Raw genomic sequence first — 24479 nt, 5'->3', positions numbered from 1 at the left:
AAGAAAGAATTGAAATTGTGAGAATTTCTGGGGACAATTATCATAGTGAAAGAGAAGCAGCTAGGATATTTAATCACAAACATCCAAATCGACTTCCCATTGACAGAAGCACCGTCAGTAAAATTAACAAAACATTTAAAGAAACCGGTGCAGTCAGCAAACATATTTTAAAAAATAATCACCGAAGAAGAAATTTAAACGAAGGTGCTGTTTTAGATTATTTTAGAAACCACCCAAACAGAAGTTTACGAGTCGCCAGTTTGGATTTAAACTTACCGAGAGAGACTATTCGACGATGTCTTAAACAAAACAAAATGAGAGCATTTGAACCTAAATTTCTTCACTCTTTAAAGGCAGGTGATGAAGTGAAACGTATGGAATTTTGTTTGTGGGCACAAGGCGAGTACCTGAATACAAGAAATTTTTTAAACTGCATAATGTTTAGTGATGAAGCTTCTTTCAGCACCAATGGGGTAGTTTCATCGCAAAATGCTCGGTATTGGGCTACGGAAAATCCGCACTGGATCATAAATTGTAAAAGTCAATATTCCGAAAAAGTTAACGTTTGGTGTGGTATAGTACAAAATAGAATAATAGGTCCATATTTTTTTTATGGAAACATAAACGGGCAAAATTTTTTGGAATTTCTAAATAACCAATTATCGGACGAAATAGATGAAATGCCTCTTGCGGAACAAGTGAATTTATATTTTCAGCTCGACGGCTGTTCCGTGCACAATTCGAGGATTGTTAAGGAGTGGCTAAATAACCAGTTTCCAAATCATTGGATAGGACGAGGTAGTGACTTAATTGAATGGCCACCTAGATCGCCTGATCTAACAATATTAGACTTTTTTCTGTGGGGTATTCTGACACAAAAAGTATACAGAACAAGATCAACGAATCGAGCTGAACTCATGCAAAGGATACGACAAGCTTGTGCCGAAATTACAGTTCAAGAAATAAGAAATAGTGTAAACAATATTCGGAAGAGATACGATAAATGTATTGAACTTAATGGAGGTTTGGTAGAAGCCACAAAAATTTGAATGTTTAGTTATAAATCAATGTTTATTTTAGTATCAGTTTTTTCTTAATGGCAATTAATTGTTGAATAAATACTTTGAAACTTGTTTGTATACATTTTGTTTTCATCAGCTATAGAAGAAGGTAGAGTAAGTTCAGAATCTCATAAAATGTGATTTTCCAGGTGCGCTGTTACAAAAGTACTATTATTTATTATTGAGAAACTTCCAAAAAGCTTACAAGTATGACCATTAATACTTCAAGATTCTATCAAGATTTGGTAAAAGCGCAATTGGGAGATCCCATGACATGAGATTATGAACTTGGTCTACTACTGCGTAACTTGAAAATGAACTTTTAATTTTCTGTTATTCAATTATTCAATTTTTATTTTAATTTTCACTTCTCGTAACCTACACTCAAATGAATGATTTTAAGGGAATATTATCCACAAATCCAGTGGCGTAGTCAGATTTTTATTACAAAACGCTTTCACCACAAATCTCTCACATTACCATATTTTCAGGAGTTATAACTGTAGAACGCATTGAGCTGTTGACTTCGGATTTTCACTGTACGAATTCACTGGTGTTCTACTTGGTGATGACAGTGTTGTCAGATCTCAAATATGTCTATAATCTGAATAAAAATTACAAACAAATACTTTGTTTCCAAAATTGAAGATGTTGTAACTTCGTTGTTAACAAATATTTTTTAATGAAAATTTGACAGTTTTGATTTATAATGACTACGAATCCAGTGGTGTAGTCAAATTTGAAAACAAAAATTGCCTAATAAACTTTTGCCGTTTTTGACAAACAAAAAAAACCATAGAGTGCCTTGGAAATGAAACTAAAATTGTGAAAGTTAGTGTCAAGATACAGTTTTTCATGCTTAATATTTCAATTAAAAAAAATTGAGATTGATTGAAAAATGCACATTCTACAGGGGTGGTTCCATTTTAAATGGGTCACACTGTATATATATATATATATATATATATATATGAAGTCTAGTTGAAAAAACCAGACATCACCAGAAGATGGCAAATGAGACTTTGCCGAAACGTTGTGAAAATAATCCTTATGGGGGGGAGAAAATACACAGAACACGGAGCGAAACCCGAGAAAACAGCTCATCATACTGTATCCGTGAGAATCTTCGAGTTAACATATATATATATATATATATATATATATATATATATATATATATATATATATATATATATATATATATATATATATATATTTATATCCCTAGCATCATTTTGCGTCCATCAATAGGCTCGGTACATTACATTTTGCTTCCGTGACTATTTTACGTCCGTATATCGGACGCAAAATAGTCATCGTAAATATCTCTCTAGATAAACGACCGAAACCAACCATATTACAGATTTCCAACGGATATATTCATAGCTTGTTTCTGGTTGAGATAATTTTCCTTCTCCCCTTACCAGATGTCAGTAATAGACAATTCAATGGAAGTAAGTTAGTGCCAAAAATGAAAGTAAATATACATTTTTAGTTCATCATAAATCCGATTGGGAGCGCGAGCGTTATATACATAATGTATATTTTCATTTCACTCCACGCATTAAATTGACTCCTATTTGACCAAAAGTCGTGGCAACCCTGTAATACCCATTAAACGTGACTTCGGGACTCCCAGATCAGAATTTCCATATATTTGTATTGAAGTCTGAAAAGTTGAAGTTGATAAACTATAAAAAAGTTATAACAAAAGCATAAGCAGTTAAGATAACATTATAAATTTGATCATTACCGATTGAAGTTCCAAGGTTTGTCAATTCTGCTCGAATTGAAATTCTTAATGAAGTACCTAATATACTCATACTCCAAAAATAAAATATAAAGTTTCAATATTTTTATAAGTCGAGAATAACCATTTGTTCGGTGGAATGGCTGAGAATAAGCAATAAATTGTAAATTTATTTACGAAATGAAAATGTATGCCAGTCTTATAGTCAAAAATGATTTTAAATTACAAATTTGGAGGTGAGAATATATAAGAACATAGGAATTAATGTAAAAGTAATTAAATTTTGTTTTAGTACAAAATAATTTTCAATTAAACTATCAGTGATCAGTCATTTAGGTAAAAATCCTAGAAAAGGGGGTAAACATCCCAAATAAAAAAAATTATAATAAAAAATGATTTTCTTTATTTATACTAATTTATTGAATATATAAATTGTTTTAAATGAAAAATTTGCAGAATTTCAAATATATTAAAAATAATGTCTATTAAAATTAGAGATTAAATTCAGAAATACCAAAATCAAATTATTTTTATAAATAAAATTCTTGCTAATATTTGAGCTATATGATTAATAGAGGAATAAGATAAAATATTTCGTAATCTAATTTGATTTAATCCTAAAATTCCTCTCACTATAGCAGAAAGGAAAACAAAAAAATTAATTGTATTCAGATTATACATTGAAATAACTATAGGACTCAATTTTTGCTAAGTTAATCGAGTAAATGCTATTTCTGCTATTCCAATTTCCACTAGAAGGGCTGAATTCAATATTAAATTTATGAAAAAAATTGAAATTTCTGAAAATGAATTCATTTAAATTATTTAATTTCAAAGTTGAAAACAAAACAACTACAGATACCAATCTTTGCGTGATAAATTATTTTATTTGTGATTCAGGGGGGTATATTCTTTGCGGAGATTTCAATAAGGAAATAATTGAAAAAAAATCAATTTCCAAACCAATCCATATTCCAAATCAAGAATATGTAGAAATGGCAATCAGAGCACCAAAAATTGAAAAGGAAAAAATAATAATTTGAATATATTAATAATTATGAAGAAAAGGGGTGAAACCTTTATCAATGGGGTATGGATCCAGGAGCTTAATTAGCTTATCTTTATACATTTTAGTATTCAATGTACACAAATTTTTGATATTTGTAGAAATGGGTAATGCCATTGAATGTAATTTACGAGAGTGTGGTGGTGGGCAATTTCACACATGATTGATTCTATAAAAATTATTCTTTTGTCAGGTATCGCGCATTTTTGGCTAATTTATTATATTAGAGAAACTCTATGACGGGGATTTTCCCCTATGTTTTCTTATACTTTTTCTTATAACTCATACCAAGGCCTTTATTAGAAAAAGCTTATGTAATTTTTTTATGAACTTTTGCTGCATAGTTTTTTCTGGTAGTTTATGTTTATTTTCATAGGAATTTTCCAGTAAAAACTTTTCATCAGGAAAAGTCCTAAGAAAAAAGAAACAAAAAAATGCAAAAAATTACATTACACAAAGTTATCGGAATTATATTCAATATTAAAGTAGGTACTAAAAATTGAAAATAATATAATCATTAGTATATAAATAAAATTATGTATAATCAACAAAATATAATAAATTATTAATAAATATAGTTTTTAAATAATACCATAAAATTATTCAAAAAAAAAGGTTCTTTCATCCTTAATATACCAAAAAGTCTTCATATAATTAAAGAATAAAAATCATATGAATTGAATTATTGCCAATGATAATTTATCGGTAAGATTATTAAAAATTCAATTTTGAAAGTTTTAGGTGCTAATTTGTTTGAATTATATAAGTTATAAAAATAAAATTTGAAAGCAAAAAGTACGCAAAAAAAATACTCAATTTTGGCCGATTTTGAGGAAGGTGCCTTTAAAAAATCGCAAAAATTCTACTAGGTTTCATAGAATTTTTGTAATGGGCTGAATTTTTTTCAAAATTTGTGGAAAAAATTTTTTTTGCAAAATATGTTGAATTGAAAAACGTTATCAGAAATTTTCAATTCATTAAATTTTTTTTTTGAATATTCTCGAGGTAAAAATATGGTTATAAAATAGGATTTCGGGAGGAAATTCTATTGAAAAAGATAGATGAAAGTGTTAGTGACTATTTAATTGTTGAATAGATAGAATTTTTTGGGAAATTACTATTTAAAATTGGGATAATTGAAAGCATTAGCGAAGTTATATGAGATTTCCATTTTGTGCATTTATTAACCTGCGTTTCTGAAAACTTAGTGATGCCACACAGTCTCCTACGGCTCTGAGGAATGATTTTTTACAGCCCCCTACGACTCTAAATAAAGATTCTACGATTGTGAGAAATATATATGATAGACCAGAACCTCGGAAAGGATACACCGAAATATGTTTTGAATAGATAGAATTCTGAAGAAATTTCTGTTTGAAATAGGGATAATTGAAAATATTAGCGGAGCTACTTTAGACTGTTGAATAGATAGAATTTTGGAGAAATTTCTATTTAAAATAAGGATAATTGAAAATGTTAACGAAGCTACTTGAGACTGTTGAATAGATAGAATTTTTGAGAAATTTCTATTTAAAATAAGGATAATTGAAAATGTTAACGGAGCTACTTGAGACTGTTGAATAGATAGAATTTTAGGGATATTTCTATTCAAAATAGGTATAATTGAAAGTGTAAGCGGAGCTATTTGAGATGTTGATTAGATAGAATTTTGGAGAAATTTCTATTTGAAATAAGGATAATTCAACATGTTAGCGAAACTACTTGACTGTTGAATAGATAGAATTTTGGGGAAATTTCTATTCAAAATAGGGATGATTGAAAATGTTAACGGAGCTACTTGAGACTGTTGAATAGATAGAATTTTAGGAATATTTCTATTCAAAATAGGTATAATTGAAAGTGTAAGCGGAGCTATTTGAGATGTTGATTAGATAGAATTTTGGAGAAATTTCTATTTGAAATAAGGATAATTCAACATGTTAGCGAAACTACTTGACTGTTGAATAGATAGAATTTTGGGGAAATTTCTATTCAAAATAGGGATGATTGAAAATGTTAACGGAGCTACTTGAGACTGTTGAATAGATAGAATTTTAGGGATATTTCTATTCAAAATAGGTATAATTGAAAGTGTAAGCGGAGCTATTTGAGATGTTGATTAGATAGAATTTTGGAGAAATTTCTATTTGAAATAAGGATAATTCAACATGTTAGCGAAACTACTTGACTGTTAAATAGATAGAATTTTGGGGAAATTTTTATTCAAAATAGGGATGATTGAAAATATCAGCGGAGCTACTTTAGACTGTTGAATAGATAGAGTTTTGGAAAAATTTTTATTTAAAATAAGGATAATTGAAAATGTTAGCGGAGCTCCTTGAGACTGTTGAATAGATAGAATTTTTGAGAAATTTCTATTTAAAATAAGGATAATTGAAAATGTTAACGGAGCTACTTGAGACTGTTGAATAGATAGAATTTTAGGGATATTTCTATTCAAAATAGGTATAATTGAAAGTGTAAGCGGAGCTATTTGAGATGTTGATTAGATAGAATTTTGAAGAAATTTCTATTTGAAATAAGGATAATTCAACATGTTAGCGAAACTACTTGACTGTTGAATAGATAGAATTTTGGGGAAATTTTTATTCAAAATAGGGATGATTGAAAATATCAGCGGAGCTACTTTAGACTGTTGAATAGATAGAGTTTTGGAGAAATTTTTATTTAAAATAAGGATAATTGAAAATGTTAGCGGAGCTCCTTGAGACTGTTGAATAGACTTTTGGGGAAATTTCTATTTAAAATAGGTATAATCGAAAGTGTTAGCGGAGCTACTGGAGACTGTTGAATAGATAGAATTTTGGGAAAATTTCTATTTAAAATGAGGAGAATTGAAAATGTTAGCGAGGCTACTTGAAACTGCTGAATAGATGGAATTTTGCGGAAACTTCTATTCAAAATAAGGATGATTGAAAATGTTAGCAGAGCTGATAGAAACTGTTGAATAGATGAAATTTTGGGAAAATTTCTATTTGAGAAGGGATAATTGAAAGTGTTAGCGGAGCTAGTAGGATTGTTGAATATATAGAATTTTAGGAAAAGTTCTGTTCAAAATAAGGATAATTGAAAATGTTAGCGGAGCTATTTGAGACTGTTGAATAGATGAAATTTTGCGTAAACTTCTATTTAAATTAAGGATGATTGGAAATGTTAGCGGAGCTACTAGAGACTGTTGAATAGATGGAATTTTGGGGAAATTTCTATTTGAAATAAGGATAATTGAAAGTGTTAGCAGAACTACTTGAGACTGTTGAATAGATAGATATTTGGGGAAATGTCTATATAAAATAGGGATAATTGAAAATATTAGCGAAGCTACTTCAGACTGGTAAATAGATATAATTTTGGGAAAATTTCTATTTAAAATAAGGATAATTGAAAATGGTGGCAAAGCTACTTGCGACTTTTGAATAGATAAAATTTTGGAGAAATTTCTATTTGAAAAAGGAAGAATTGGAAGTGTTAGCGAAGCTACTTGAGATTGTTGAATAGACAGCATTTTGGAAAAGTTTATCTTTAAAATAAGGATAATTGAAAATGTTAGCAGAGCTACTTGAGACTGTTGAATACATAGTATTTTGGAAAAATTTCTGTTTAGAAAGGGTGATTGAAACCTTTAGCGGAGCTAACTGCTCCCTAACCTAACCTAATTGGTTAACAATCCAGTTAGCTCCGCTAACTATGCAACAGAATAGATAACAAAATTCTATCTATTTAACAGAATAGATAGAATTTTGGGAAAATTTCTATTCAAAAAGGGATAACTAGAAATGTTAGCGGTGCTAGTAAGATTATTGTATAGATAGAATTTTGGGGAAATGTCTATTTAAAAAGGGTAATTGAAAGCGTTAGCGGATCTACTTGATGAACTATCATACAGGTAAGAATATAAATCATTAGTGGAATTACTTAATGGATAATTAAATAGATATTTTGAATTTTACTTTGAAAAGAAATTGAAAGATAGAGAAATAAATCAGATAATTAAATAATTCAATTCTGATTGATTGTTTTCAATATAAGAGATAAAAATTCAGAATATAAAATTCTAATAAGATTCATTTCAAGTTTAAATCAATAAGTTGATAATGAAAAAATAAAAAAACTTTTTCAGTGAAAAAAAAATTTCTTCAGTAAAAATTTTTGGACTAAAAATAAGTTTGAAATTCAAAATTTGAATAAAAAAAAATTGAAATAAAAAAATGTAATTTTTGATTTTCATTAACATTTTAATAGATTTGATTCAAGCCTATGAATTATTATTTTTTTAATTTCAATATGAGTTTGAGTGAATGAATTATTTAAATAAAAATAATTTGCAATAAATAATATCAAATATTGAAGAAATTTTGATTTGATAATGAAAATAATATTAACAAAATGTGTGCCAGCAGTTGCGGTTATACAAATAATATGATTTAATCAGTACTGATTAATTGGTATAAATTTTTTTTTAAATAAATTTAAAAGATGAAATTTTAAATTTTATTGAAATTTATTTGTTACAATGAAGTTAGATAATTCAATAAATAAACTAGGATTAGATACCTTATTATTTCAAATGTAGAAAATAAATGTTAAATTAGTAATAGTTAAGTTCTTGAAAATTAAAGATTTTGCCGGTATTCTCGTCTATTCGGATTTTTTTAAACAGATTCAGAGGAAGCTGTTCTGTAATTGATAATCCACGATTTAGATTACTTTTTTTATTAGTTTGTATATCGTCGTTTGAATATTTTAAATGAGAAATAATATTCAAAAAATCTTCAATTAGAGAGGAAATCAGGTCAAGGTGCAGAAGTTTATGAGGATCACTTCAGACCACAATAAATTGTTTTCTTTAGAAATAAGGTCGGTTGCCGGGCGGTTCGACGTGGGTGCTTTGTTCACTCTCTCAATCGACCGATAGTTCAAGCCGCAGCGCAGGCTGAACGATCGATTTTCACTTGCTATCGTCCAACCAGTGTTAGGAAGCACACGTTAAAATGTAAGACCTTATCAGTCCTTTACACAAGTTTCTACGTCTGAGAGTTTTCGTTCGTAGGAGTGCGACAGATTGTGAACGGAAAAACATATTTTAAGCATACGTATTTAAGTGTTCTAATATTTTTTCAATTTCCTTCTAATTGTTCATTTGATTTCATTTCTCTTCCCATTTTTGATAAGTATTTCTCTGTAACTATCTCAAATGAATATTTTGGACCACTTCCTTTATTGATACAAATAACTTTACTATTGACATGACTAAAAAGAATTTCGATCACTCAATCAAATAAAATTTTGTACTGAATTTGGAAGTTGGATTGTTTTTATAAAAATTATTCTTCATCTCTGTTCATAACTTTTTCACAACATTTTCATAAAACTTTTATTTTATGTCCTAACATATGTCGTCCTAACATATGTCGGGAAAGACAAAACGTGAATGAGAGTGGTGAAATCTAAATTTAAATTGGTATCTTACGATTTGATTCTTTGGCAACATCGGGGATGCAAAATAGTTGTTATGTACAAATAGTATACATTTGAGGATGCAAAAAAGTGCTAGACATGTGAGCAAAATATACAGGGAGGAATCAATATAGATAGTGAAGAGAAAGGAAACAAAATCACTCGAAAGTGAAAAAATCGTATATTTTTTTTTTGAAAATAGAGAAATATGAAATAGTGTCTCGTTTTTGAAATAACATAAATATTCAATATACGCAATTATATTCATCCTAAATACATTACTTCTGGTGGACGCAAAATGCTTTGTCTGCGAAAGGACGCAAAATGCCCGCAGGATGTAAATATATATATATATATATATATATATATATATATATATATATATATATATATATATATATATATATATATATAATATATAATATTCAATTCGGAAATTTCAATATATATATATATATATATATATATATATATATATATATATATATATATATATATATATATATATATATATATATATATATATATAATATATATATATATATAATCTAGAAAGGTTAATGCAGTCCAACTGCTGGAAAATCAAAGAATAAATAGATAAGTACTCTGATCATTCCCATATTGATTTCAATTTAAGAGCCACCGGTATACAGCTGTTTTAGCCTATTGGGCATCGTCAGTACCGGGCAGGCGGTCCTCGATTGAAGACAAAATGAGAAGAAACCAAGAAAGTAATCGATAAAAAATTGGTGCGTAAACGCAAACGAAACATAAGTGGAACCACCTATTGGTGTGACACCCAAGTCAACTTGCCAAGTTTTTATGTCAGTGTCGGTGGTTTGACCAATCAACCGACAACTGCGGTAGCAGAAATTTGGGAAGCTAACCTAAAATGCCATCGGAAAACGGATCCACATGTTTCTAAAAATGATATGAAATCTTTCTAGGTTAATGCAGTCAAGCTGCTGGAAAATAATTCCACGAAAATCAAAAAATATGATCAAAGTACTCTTTGATCATTCTCATATTGATTTAAGAGCCACCGGTATACAGCTGTTTCAGCTATATATATATATATATATATATATATATATATATATATATATATATATATATATATATATATATATATATATATATATATATATATATATATATATATATATATATATAGCTGAATATATGTGATAAGAAACGGGTATCCAAGAAAAATACAAAATTGTATGCTGTGGAACAATAAAACTGGCTTTTCCATTCATGATGAACATTCAAATCCCAAAAGATTTACTGGAATACTGAGGACGGTTGTTTCATGTTTCCTCAAAAATTTGCCTTTAGAGAAATATAGAAATTCTTGTTTCAACAAAACGAAGCCCAGCTCATTCCACCCTAAACATTTCCAGAAGTATTCACGAGCAATTTCATGATCCTTGGTTAGAACGTTTAGGACCTTGGCCATCAAGATCCTCCATCTCACACCGGTTGAGTTTTTCATGAGGTATTATGAAAAAAAGAGTGTACAGTGCCTACAAAAACAGATTTGCGGCGGCAAATAGAGCGGTATATTGAATATCTGGATCTTCATGAAATTCAAAAAGCAACCATATGTTGCATATAAAAGCACAATCAAGTAAGGAAATGTCAGATTCCGAAGAATTCTGCGTTGTTTTTTCCTTGAACGTCTATCATCGATCGTGAGTCAGGCTGTATAATTGTCTACTAGAATATGTCTTTATAAATGTTCAACTTCAGGTGTTTGGCTTGATGCATTCAAAAATTCAGTCATAACAACAATACAAAAGCAGTGATGAACCTGTAGTTATCAACTATAGAGTTATTTCGCCAATTACACATGTTTCAAAAAACTGCTGAAAACAGAATAACTTCTTCCATCCATAAACCCATCTCGAATAATCTATTCGGTTTCAGAGAGACGTCATATTGAAATTAAAAGAATCAATACGTGATTGACTGGAAAAACGAATAACTCTCCCGTGTTTGTTTATCGACTTCTGGAAATTTTTCATCGCAGATCACAAGATACGAAATCAGACGAAACTTTCTCATGCTAACCGGCAGCTATCTACAAAATAGTTTGTCTGTAATGATCTACGAGCTAAGCAATCTAAGAGCAATAGAATATAGAGTCCACAAGTTACATACAGTTTTGGAATCTGTTCTTTTCAATCTATATTCAAATGGCTTCTTGAAATTGAGAAGTACTGACGACACAATATTCACTGAGGCTAAAACATGTGAATTTGTCAAAAATGAAGTTCGGTATGATATCAGTTAAGTTAAAATATGATTTGATCACTGTAGATTCCAAAAAAACAAAATATTCATCATTCCAAAGTTATTCAGCTAGTACCTGCCCATATTGATTTTTTAAAGTCGAAACAACTTCATTTTTACTGTGTAATCCATATCCCTCCTAACAAAGCAATTCGTTGTGAGCACAATTATCATATTACAAAAAATAAGCGATGCCTAACGTATCCTACCATCCTACAGAAGTTCGTATCACAGATCGCTTACCTATTCCTTTATTGTCATTGAACCGTGACAACACCGTTGATTATCAACTGAAAGATTTCCAAGCAAACCATTATATCATGGTTTATGTGGAGTATTCGGTTTTGTTTCACTTTATATATTTAATTTCCGATGGATCACCACTAAGAAATGAAATACTGAAAATAATCACGTCTTCTTTCTTTCGCTACTCTATAATAATATCTTCCTGTGTATTCTGAACCAAGAGAAGTGAGTTAAAGTTATCAATAACGTAACCCACATTATGTGCATCAATATCCAACTTTGGTCATTTATATTGAAACGTTTTTCCTTGTGTGTTAACCAATAATTGACTAAACTGAACAATGATCTAACTCAACTTTATTTTACTATTGATATAACAAAACACTTCAACTAAAACTTCAAGTATTATTCAAATATCCATCGCCTTATCGCTCGGCGTACCGCACTGTCAATTCCACTTGACTCTTCCGATAAGCGTGAGATTCTCGTATATATTTGGCAACCGAAGGCGCTGAAAAATTCTTCGGAATTCCATCGAAGCCGGTGGCATTATTCTAGCCGCCACGTTTCGAACATTCGCGAAATATCAGTCAGACTGGGGCGCTCTCAGCCTCGTCACAATTGGTTTATGGCTACTGATGATGACTGGCGTTATTCTCTTCAGGGCATGATTTACAACAATATTATTTAAACATTTCCATGATTTTCAAGAACATGAAGAATTCAAATATCTCACATGTTTCATAATTCAGGACCAGATTCAAATAACGATTGATGATATACATTCTTCCACATATTCATCAAAAGGTTTTTTGAGAAACAGGATCAAATTATCCCAGAAAAAAAATTGTATGCTCGAATTTAATTAAAATCTTCTTCGATGCTCCATAACAATGAATTTTATGAAACATACCTCCCACAAAATAAATAAATATTGTCGTTTTTTGATGTTGTAAAGAAAGTAATGAAATTATAATAAAATCACTCACCGAAAAAGAAGTTTTCAATGTTGAAACTATGACTAAATTTAAAAATCATCAAACGTTCGATATACATGAAAAATTGAAAACACTGTAGCAATCAAATATTTGAAGCCAACACAACATAATGACATGAAGCGAATCATTCGTTTGCTTCAAAATCTTTTTTCACACCATCACAGTATTTTCATACTGGTGTGGGAAAATTGTTTCCAATATATTCAATTCACGCCAGAGGTTTCAATCCTACGTATATATTTCTTATAATGTTTTTCTTCAACGAATCTCAAAGATTCCACAAATCCTAATTCCCACGATCCCAGTTTACCATTTTTTTCTTCTATTGTAGATTTGTTCTTCTCATTTGGGCAAGACATTTTTTTTGTTCTTTGTAAAAAAAAATTGTTTTTTTTCGAAATTCTCGATTATTTTATAAAAATCATTGTCAACTACTATAATTTTCCAGAAAATATATGTCTGCGTTCATTGAAATTTTGACAATATTTCATATTTCTATCTGGAAGTCCTTGAGAGCTCCAACCCAAGATTCGTATTCAACTGAAATACAAGTACTTCAAAGAGAGTGACATTTTTTTCAGTTTAGAAACTATGTATGCGTACTGGGGGATATCAAAATGTTGGATACAATAAAAAAATTATGAGTACATATCAAAAACAAACCAGTTTTTCATTGTCGTAGCTCCCCATTGGTATCGCCTTAACAATGGAAGAAGCTGCTGCTCAAGCGTTCATATTTTTTCTGGCAGGATTTGAAACGACATCGACCACAATCAGCTTTGCTCTATACGAAATGGCATTGAATGGAAATATTCAACAGAAGGCTAGGGAAGAGGTTAACAAACTTTTCGAAAAACACCAAGGAATTACTTATGAATCCGTTATGGAAATGAGCTATCTAGAAATGGTAATACTAGGTGAGTTTTTCTATTCTTTCGTCAATAATGTATTGAAGGACTTTCCGATTTTTTGTTCAGTTTGTTATTTTTTATTGATTTATTGAAATTCTCATCCATCTGTCTATTCCACAGTATGATCATCTTGTTGTTGTCTTTATATAATTATTTTTGAAGTTTTGTTATTTGTTTTGATTAGCTTCCGGGTTTTGCCGTGGTCTTCTTTGGTTATAATCTCCAAATGTTTCAACTGCAACTGCGGCAGGCATCTTCAGTGGCGTGATCGAAGTACTCTTCTTGACGTATCAACTGAAAATACCGTGTCATTTGAAGTGCTGATTTTCCGCGCACCTACACTAATGCGGGTTCGCGCATACTTCCCGCGCGATTTCGATGACTTGGCTTCATTTTGTCACTTTTTAATGCTGTGTGCCAGATCTTTGGTAGATATGTTCTCTCTTCCTTTTTGTAGAAGTTCTCTTGATATTTGTGTATTTCTATGGCTTCTAAATACATTCTTGTTGAATAATGATTCGACATTGTTAACCTCTCAGTATTATCGAACAGGATCTTGTGTTCCACATCGGATATGCGTGTTCAACGACTTCAGACTTCTCGGTCTGTCCCAATCGATAGCTTCGCTTGTGCTCGACTAGGCGTGTACCAATGCTTCTTTTCGTCTGACCGACATAGACTTTACCACAGTTACATGGAATCCTGTAAACTGTCGCTAATTTGAGTGGGTCTATGCTGTCTCTTGCTGATCTCAAATTCTCCTATATTTTCTTCGTTGGTTTGAAGACGGTGTTAATTTTCTCCTTCTTTTCAGTTTTCTCGATTCGGTCGGTGACACTTTCTATGTGTGGCAGATAGACAGTACCTTGGGTGTTTCTCTTCTTCTCCCTTAGACGCGTCGGGCGGATTAGGTATTTTCTGTACTAGCTGTTTTGCTTGTAACACAGTTGTTTGGTGTTTTATTTTGTCGCGACAAACCTTTCTTCACATATTCTCAAAGGTTTTGATTACGGTTCGTTTCTGATTATATCCATTATATAGTTATCGATCTGGGTGTATTTTCTTCCTGTACACCTTATGGCTCAGTCAATTACCTTCCTTGAGGACTAAAACATCAAGGAATGAGATTTGGAGGTTTTCTTTTAAGTCCATGGTGTACTGGATTTTTGGATGAAAGCTATTCAGATGTAGAAATTTGCCAGTACTGGCTTGAGTAAACTGCCCATGGCGACTCTATCAACTTGTTCATAAAAGGTTTTATTCCATTGAAAATAAGTTATTGAATGTCGAAATGAGTTAATATTTTGTCAATTCATGTAGTGATAAAATATGTCCATGACGAATTAATTCACTGCGTTGCGCTCATTTTAGTGCGAAACATAATGGATTTTGCCATTCACTTCAATTCAGTTTTTCTCTTCGTTATGATTATGTAAATAAATGTAAGTAAACGGAGTGAAATGATCTTTGAAGATTTCGGAAAATAACACTAATAGATTTTTTTTCAATTACATTTTTTTCATTAATATATTTTCTCAAGGAAGTCGTAATACTATTCTTCAAAATAACAATTTAGCATATGCTATATAAATCTTCGATGTTATTTATCCACCTTATTTAGATAGGAATGATTTTTATGGATTTCTGTTTTTTCAATGATAAAAATCCACAGCATGAGCCCTTGGCATTCTGACATTCACTTCTAAGGAGTAAAAACTCAAACGGCCTGGGCAGTTTCTGTAGTTCAACACTCAAGAGATCTTTCAGGAAGAAAGAAAGCAATTATTTCAAAATAAATTCTTTGAAAAGATGTGTGGATCATGCATATAAGTTACTTTCAGATACACACTGAAAGAAACAACTTCCATATAATTATACGAATGAAAAATACTTTCTGAACAACTGTTTCATATGAACATTGAATTATACAAAAAAACTTCTTTTTTTTAATAAATAGATCTGGGAAAACTCAAAAACATATATATATATATATATATATATATATATATATATATATATATATATATATATATATATATATTTGGATGATGCAACAAATTTTTCCTTTATTTTCAGTATTTCACTATTAATGTGAGTTACAAAAAGGATCTGAAGCTCTATGACTTCTATTTGATTAGATTAGATAGAATAGTGCCTAGAGGATGACAGCACGACCAGCTGTCGAAAGCGCTCGCAGGTAATCAAATAGTCAAGTCAAGTCAAAGAGCTTCAAATCCTTTTTGTAACTTACATTAATAGTAATATATACATATATATATATATATATATATATATATATATATATATATATATATATATATATATATATATATATATATATATATATATATATCTTAGCGATTGGAAAAATGTACAGTAGAATGGAATAACGGGGTCTCTCAGTCAAAAAATCAAAAATCAAAAACTCTGCTTTACTTTGCCAAGCTTTCGCTTCTAGTGGGAAGCTTCTTCAGGGCCTATAATTTATTGAGTTGTGGGTTTTTTTGCCAATGAATAAAATTACAAATCATACTTATAGTAAAAATGAGTAAAAAACAATTAATTGAACATATAAATCGACGAAAAACGTTAAACATTAATGGAGGTTTTTGGTTTGACAAATGTCATACCTTAACATAAATGTCATTTTTCAATGGGCATGATGATTTGATAATCTTTGACTCTAAAGGAAAAGTTGATTGATACAATTTCCATTGTTATCAATATGAGTTTTGGTATAGTTCCAGCAAGTTACTGTATATACTGCTGAGATTATCAATGTCAGTTCTCTTATTCATACCAAAACTCATATTGATAATAATGAAAATTGTATCAATCAACTTTCCCTTTAGAGTCAAAGATTATCAAATCATCATGCCCATGAATTATAGGCCCTGAAGAAGCTTCTCACTAGAAGCGAAAGCTTGGCAAAGTAAAGCAGAGTTTTTGATTTTTGATTTTTTGAAAAAACAAAAATAATTCTACACTAGAAAACAAGAGATAATATTGTGAACCTAGCTTCGCATATATTCGACATTTGATACTGATATGACAAAAATTCAGTAGCTCAGGTGCTTGAAATGCTGACCATTTACTTGTAGTAAATGTTCCCTACTCACGTCACGTGTGCAATGCCCAAGAGCCCCATTCAACTAATACCAACAATTAGCAGACAGGTTCAGGGGCAAATTGTCCAGAAAATCACTCACAATCGATCTCAGAATATCTATATATTTTTGGAAATTCAACGTTTTTTCATAAATGCAAATAGAAACTTTATCATACATGAGCATACGAAAAACATCAAAACTGAATTTTTGTTGGAATCCCCTTTACTCAGAAGTAATTATTTCGACAATTGAATATTCTCTCACGTGAAAATTGTGATTCATCAGTCCATATAATTTTTTCAAAAAGTTTGGATCTTCGTATATCCATGTTCTACCCGTTTTGGTGGATCATCTCTATACAAAGCTTGCAACCTAATTAATTTATAATCGTGCATATTATGTTTCTGTAATATTCTCCATATAGAAATTAGAGATATTACCAAATCAACTGCAGCACTAGATACTGATGCATGAGGATGAGCATAAAAATATCCTAAAATGTTTATTTCAATTTCCACTAGTCACCGGACTCACTACTTCATAATCGGACAGTCGATAGTTTACGCTTGAGGAACCTGTTGTATATCGAAACGCGTGTCGCGGTTTTTGTAAAACCCTTCATAGTGAAAATCATACAATAAGCTATATTAATTAGTTTTAAACAAGTTATTGTCAAATCCATTCATTTGTTTTTTAAATCAGACTTAGATCATGGCACACCATTACCCTTGCCGAAATTCGGTTGCAAAATTCAAAATTAATGTTTAAAACTCTTTTGATATTTAGGAGTTGATTGGATATATAAAAAGTTTCTCCATATCTATTGAATTTTTCAGACTGATTTAATAATATTCAAAAGTATTTCTTGGAAAAACAATCTCAGTTTGTCACAATAATTTTCAGCCTGAAGGAATGAATTTTCGAAGCTCCGAGAACTACGTCATTTTTGCAAAGCTGAAATTTTGAAAATGTGTGTATCATGCACTTGATTTTTTATTCTATTGGAAATTTTATGCTTGCATAGGAGCCATTTTTTAAAAAATAGTTCATATCTCATAAACAGTCAGTGATAGGTATAGAACATGATCAAAGTTGTACGCATTGGTTGGCTGAATTCAAAAATTGAATAATATATAGGGTGTTCCATTTGGAAAAAATTAGTTATGGTCGTTTATCAAAGATACAAATTGGGATGTATTTTTCAGACACTCTGTATGAAAAAAATTTGAATTTCTTTTCAAAATAACAACCACTATACCTCATCTCAAAGTGTGCAGAATTTGAGTTTGATGTATCAGTTGTGTCATGCGGTATTAAATATTAAAAATACCATGTTTTCGACAGAAAAAAACTGCAGAATAATTAATATTTTAAAAACATGAGTTCTACTTTGAATGAATGTGAATGATATCTAATTTTTATTCCACAACGAATGTTTGAAATGAAAACTGAGTAGAGAAAAGTATCTTCTGTATAATTCAGTGTTCATATAGAAGTATTTGTTTCGAAAGAATTTTTTTCTTTCGTGTAATTCAATGTTTATATGAAAGTAGCTGTTTCAGGAGGACTTTCTTTCAGTTTGTGCCTGAAAGTTACTTCTTTGCATGATCTACACATCCACGTATAAAGTTACTTATTTTCAAATTGATGACTTCCTTCCTTTCTTTGGAAGATTCCCTCATCCCTTTTTTTTGTATCAAGATGGAGTAGTAGAAAGCCAAAAACTTTTTTTCCCAAAAATATATTTTTACAATTATCATTTCAGTTGTCCTGAAGAAGGAAATAAACATTTCCGAAAGCTTGACAAACCAGCAAAGAGTTTTCATCCTAGACCTTGGCTGCAACCTCAAGATATCATCTAATTAATTCATAGATTTAGTCACTAAACATCCTACTTATATGTATATATATATATATATATATATATATATATATATATATATATATATATATATATATATATATATATATATATATATATATATATATATATATATATATAGTAGAAAGCCAAAAACTTTTTTTCCCAAAAATATATTTTTACAATTATCATTTCAGTTGTCCTGAAGAAGGAAATAAACATTTCCGAAAGCTTGACAAACCAGCAAAGAGTTTTCATCCTAGACCTTGGCTGCAACCTCAAGATATCATCTAATTAATTCATAGATTTAATCATTAAACATTCTACTTATATGTATATATATATATATATATATATATATATATATATATATATATATATATATATATTCGATTCCAGAAACGATGAGAAAATATCCACCGGCACCAGTTTTTTTACGAAAATGTACAAAAACTTACAACATTCCCGACACAAAAGTTGTTATAAAACAAGGCCAGTCGGTACTTATACCGTGCTATGGACTGCATAGGGATGCTGAGTATTTTCCAGAACCCGAATTATTCCAGCCAGATCGTTTCAATGAAGAAAACAAATCTAAAATATGGGACTACACATATATGCCGTTCGGAGATGGCCCAAGAAACTGTATCGGTAAGTTTTCAGGAGTGTTGAAATCCGAAGTTGATAATGTTCTGTTATAGGAATGCGATTTGCCATGATTCAAGCAAAAATTGCGTTGTCTCTCACCCTTAGGAACTTCAACTTCAATTTGACCAAAAAAACCAAACTACCATTAAAAATGGAAACAAAAGGAATCATTCTAGCACCCGTGGGTGGATTATGGCTAGACTTGAAACCAAACAGTCTTAAGAAGAATGAATAACTACAACTACATATTTGTAGTAATCTCCTGACTGTAGTCAGTGAGTTCAAGCAAGGAACTATTCGTAGGATGGAATATTCAGAATTTAATTACAAATTGGATTTCAATGCCACTTTATGTGAATCATATTCCATTTGTAATAAAAGAAAATTGTTTTTTGTTTTTGTTTTTGAAAACCAATAGAAATGTGAACCTCCAAAAAACCAGAAAAAAAGATATAACAAATTGAGAGTTCGAAATGAAGAGTGTTGCATAAAAGGTGACCCAAACGCAATAGTTAATGATTACAATAAATATTTGGTAGACATGGTACCTCAATTACTAGCAAATTCCTCAAATATTCCATTTCACTGTGATATTCCTGTAAATATGCAGTCGATGTTCGTGAGACCCATAACCCCAGAAGAAATGATAGAACTATATAGAAAACTGAAAAAATAAACATTCCAGTGGAGAAGATGGAATTCCTACTATTATTATGAAAAAAAGCTCAATTGCCATTAACGAAATCGTAGCATATATCATCAATAATACACTGGAGTATGGCATATTCCCAACATGATCCAGAGAGTCTAGAAAATTACCGACCAATATGTATCCCTCCCAGTTTCTCAAAATTATTCGAACTAGCAATATCAGTGGGAATTATAGAGTTTATGAATCAATGTAACTTATTTAGTAGGCTTCAACATGGATACTTACAGGGTAGATCAACACAAACGGCCATATATCGATTCTCACAAAATATAACGAACATGATGGAAGAAAAATTAATAGCTTTCGGGGTGTTTTTGGATCTATCCGAAGCATATGATTGCTTGAATCATCAACCAATGTTAATAAAATTAGAAAGATATGGAATAAGAGGTTCAGCGCTGAAGTGGGTTGAATCCTACCCATCAGATCGCCTTCAATCTGTAGAAATAAAACGAAATGGAAGAGTCTATAAATCTGAAACCCTTCCCACAGACGTGGAAATTCCGTAGGGAAGCATTGCCGGCCCTCTTTTATTCGTCATTTATCTGAACGACTTATGTGATTCAATCCTAAACCAACGTCAGTTCAAAACTATCTTCGCAGATGCCACAAGTCTGTTATCAGGTGGTAAAGCCGTCCCAAAGATGATGATAAATAGTACAGATCTATTTAACGAAACTAAGGACTGGTTCAATAAAAATAAACTTATACTGAATGAATCAAAGACACACACATATGATTTTGTTTAGAACAAACCAAGACAACATTGATTATCCAGTAAGGGTGGACCTTCAAAACTCTTCTTTTGACATGTCCCACAACCCCAAATCTTTAGGACTCCACAGACGAGAACATGAATTGGACTTCTCATATTGATAACCTCGCAAACAAACTAAGTGAAATTAGAGTTACATCAAAATATCTGCACAATGAGGCTATAAAAACAATACCTATACACGGCTAACTTAGAATCGGTTGCTCGATACGGAATTATTTGTTGGGGTGGCAATCGAAATATCGAAAAAATCTTTATAGTTCAAAAAAGAATAATAAGAGGAATCAACAACTTAAATTATAATCAAACTTGCAGAACAGTGTTCAAATCCACCAATATAATGACAATCTACGCGATTTATATATATATAAATATATATATATATATATATATATATATATATATATATATATATATATATATATATATATATATATATATATATATATATATATATATATATATATATATATATATATATATATATAATATATATATATATATATATATATATATATATATATATACTTTTTGGAGTGTTATGTCCATTAATTATTTATTTTTTGATTTGTATATCATACACACTCGATAAAATCTTCTTTGTCTATATTTATATCCTGGACCCGGATGTCACGCAGGTAGCTATAGCTGCCTACGTGGTCATGTTAGATGTAGCCTGGGAAATCTAGGTCTTCTAACTGGAACCACAAATGTGCGGTTGGCTCCTGTTGTTGACTCCGTGCATATGTGTTGTTTCCTGCTTTCGGCAAACGAGTGTTGTCCATCTTTACGCTTGGCTGCACGGCGCTGATGAGGCCATTAGCCAGAAACACGTGTCCGCGGTTTGCCCCCCCCTTTTTGGAGTGTTATGTCCATTAATTATTTATTTTTTGATTTGTATATCATACTCGATAAAATCTTCTTTGTCTATATATATATATATATATATATATATATATATATATATATATATATATATAATAATGCCTAATTTTATTTATAAAAATTCACACCTCTTCACTGAGAATATACCTGCTCATAGACTAACAGTAACTGAAAAAAGCGCCCACTATATGTCAATCAAGCTTTTCAACAATCTTCCTAACAGATTGAAACGAAATAAAAAAATTGGAGTTTTCAAAAGTAAACTAAAAAACTTCTCATAGACTTAGAGATGATTAGAACGTATATCTCACTGGAACATTCATTTAAAAATATTTATAACAAAAAAATCTGTACCTTCTTGTTTGACGCCATTTCTCTCTATGTTACCGAAATTTTGCAACGAAAGTTTGTATTCTACTCTGAAATAAAACTGTTTATTATTATTTTTTTTCCCGTGGTGTGCGCTGATTAGGCCCTATCCCCCGAAGCCTCGATACATTCGGGAGGGCGCGCCAGCATTATCAACCAATGACCACTCCCAACACCGTGGGGTGAGTGACCACTCCCCACACCGTGGGGTGAGTGATCATTGGGTCCGAGAATCATGTGCCCTGAGCATGCGCAGTGAGCCAAGAATGACAGCCTTCTGCATCTGTGCGGCTAAGATTTCTGCCTCAGTGCGACAAGCCGGTATGATTTCAAGATTCGAGAGTAGAGAGGACATCATTCCACCAAGGACTCCAATAATCAGAACGACCATCTTGACAGAGTGATCTGGATAGAGTCTGCGGAGTTCGAAGAGAAAATCTCGATATTTTATCCGTTTTTCCTCCTCTTTTCTGACGATATTCGTCTCGCCAGGAGCTGAAAACTCCACGACAAATATCGTTTTGGTCTGGTGGTCGAGAAAGACTACATCAGGCTTATTAGCTTGTATGAGCCTGAGGGTGGGAAACGAATAGTTCCAATAAATTCGGCACTTCTCATTCCCCACAACGGATTCAATATCTTCCGGAGCGTAGGGCAACACCGATTTCTCGTCAATACCGTAAGAGTGCCGTAGATGGTAATATAGCACTCTTAGGGCCACGTTATGTCGATGGATATAGGCCGAGACCGCATATGCTGGACATGCTGATAGCAAGTGCATTAGGGTCTCGGGCGCCTAGCGGCAGGCCCTGCACCTTGTGTCAGGAACCTCTATACTCATCACCCGACTGCGGTAGACTAAGGTGTTGAAGACACCATCCTGGCAAGCCATGATGAACCCCTCAGTTTCCGACTTCAGCCCACTCGACCTGAGAAGCCAAGGTCTTCAATGTTATTGAAGAAGACCCCATGCATTGGCTTATCCCTGTGTCTCCGCAGAAGTAAGGTGATCTCTGCGGCTTTCATCTGAGCTTTTTGCTGAACGGGTTCCAACTCGGTGACAGAGTTGTAGTCACCTCGTTCAGAGTCGAAAACTATACCGAGTTCATCAGCTGCTCGAGCAGCTGCCCTAAGGAGAAATGCTCCAAATCCTGCTCTCTCATGGTCACGGACCATGCAGAGAAGGGGATCCGAACTCCTGACGACTTTACAGGCTGTATCCAGTACCATTCTGTCATGTAGACACTCCAAACTCAAAAGTCCACGACCTCCCTGTTGTCGGGGGAAGTACAACCGTGGAACGGACGATTTGGGATGCAAACTCCTAAAGAGATGCATCATTTTTCGGGTCCTTACGTCGAGTTGATACAGCTCCTCCCGAGTCCACTTCACTACTCCAAAGGAGTAGGGTAAGATTGGAACGGCAAGCATATTTGTTGCAGCTACTTTGTTCTTCCCCGACAGTTCCGATGACCAGTTCTGACGAAGTTTGTGCTGATACTTGCCGCGGAGAGAGTTTTTCACTGCAGTTACCTCGTGTGAGTGGCGTTGTTCCACCCCGAGGTAAGTATACGTCTCTCCGGCATCCAGATGGTGTAGGATGCTTCCATCTACGAGCTGCACATCCTCTCCGTAGTCCCCGCATCGTCCTCTTTTGAGATGAACCATTGCACATTTGTCTATCCCTAATTTCATACCGATAGCATGCGTGTACTCTTCCACCACCCTCAAGGACTGATAGAGATCCTTCTCTCCAGAGGCATAAAGTTTAAGATCATCCATATAAAACAGATGGGTGACCTTGTGCCTCCGGTTTCTGGGGGTGCCACAGTTATACCCTCGAGTCTTTCTGAGCGCAACGGATAATGGCAATAGTGAGATGCAGAATAGAAGGGGGCTGAGGGAATCACCCTGAAATACACCCCTTCTAAAAGTGACCCACCCTGTTTGAACTCTTGCTTGACCAGATGTTATGGTGGAGCAAGTTCGCCAAAGTGGTGTCAGTTGTTCAATGCATCTCACTATGTTGTCGGGTACCGCAAGGCATCTGAGCAAATGAAAGATGAGCTCATGCGAAATTGTATCAAATGCCTTACGGTAATCGATCCAGGCCATAGAGAGGTTACGCTTATATTGTATCGAGTCCTGCGTTTCACATCTATCGATGAGCAGGTTCTCTTTACATCCAGCGACTCCTCTCTTCGACCCTCTCTGCTCATATATCCGTTCGAACACTCGGTCAATTGCGGTGAGTATTCGTGTGTATAAGATGCTTGTAAACAACTTATAACACGAATTCAAGCATGTTATCGGTCTG

The 24479-nt window shown here is 32.1% G+C and overlaps 2 protein-coding genes across 7 annotated transcripts in view; one reads left to right on the top strand and one right to left on the bottom strand.

Annotated features, from left to right (window-relative positions):
• The window catches only part of LOC111509350 (probable cytochrome P450 6a14), a 39281-nt gene extending 19467 nt beyond the window's left edge, over positions 1-19814 (top strand). Inside the window, exons 5-7 of the mRNA XM_074174653.1 lie at positions 13574-13808; positions 19173-19424; positions 19475-19814. Coding sequence (XP_074030754.1) covers positions 13574-13808; positions 19173-19424; positions 19475-19656 — 669 coding nt within the window. The 3' untranslated portion in view covers positions 19657-19814. The remainder of the gene's footprint in view (positions 1-13573; positions 13809-19172; positions 19425-19474) is intronic.
• The window catches only part of LOC111509351 (Centrosomal protein 290kDa), a 155777-nt gene that overhangs the window by 33997 nt on the left and 97301 nt on the right, over positions 1-24479 (bottom strand). The gene's annotated exons all lie outside the window — the stretch shown is intronic.

Source organism: Leptinotarsa decemlineata, unplaced genomic scaffold, assembly GCF_025532065.1.
Source record: "Leptinotarsa decemlineata unplaced genomic scaffold, Ldec_3_MD MMD2_tig00000690_RagTag_RagTag, whole genome shotgun sequence".
Lineage (NCBI taxonomy): Eukaryota > Metazoa > Arthropoda > Insecta > Coleoptera > Chrysomelidae > Leptinotarsa > Leptinotarsa decemlineata.
This window is presented reverse-complemented; position numbering and strand designations above follow the sequence as displayed.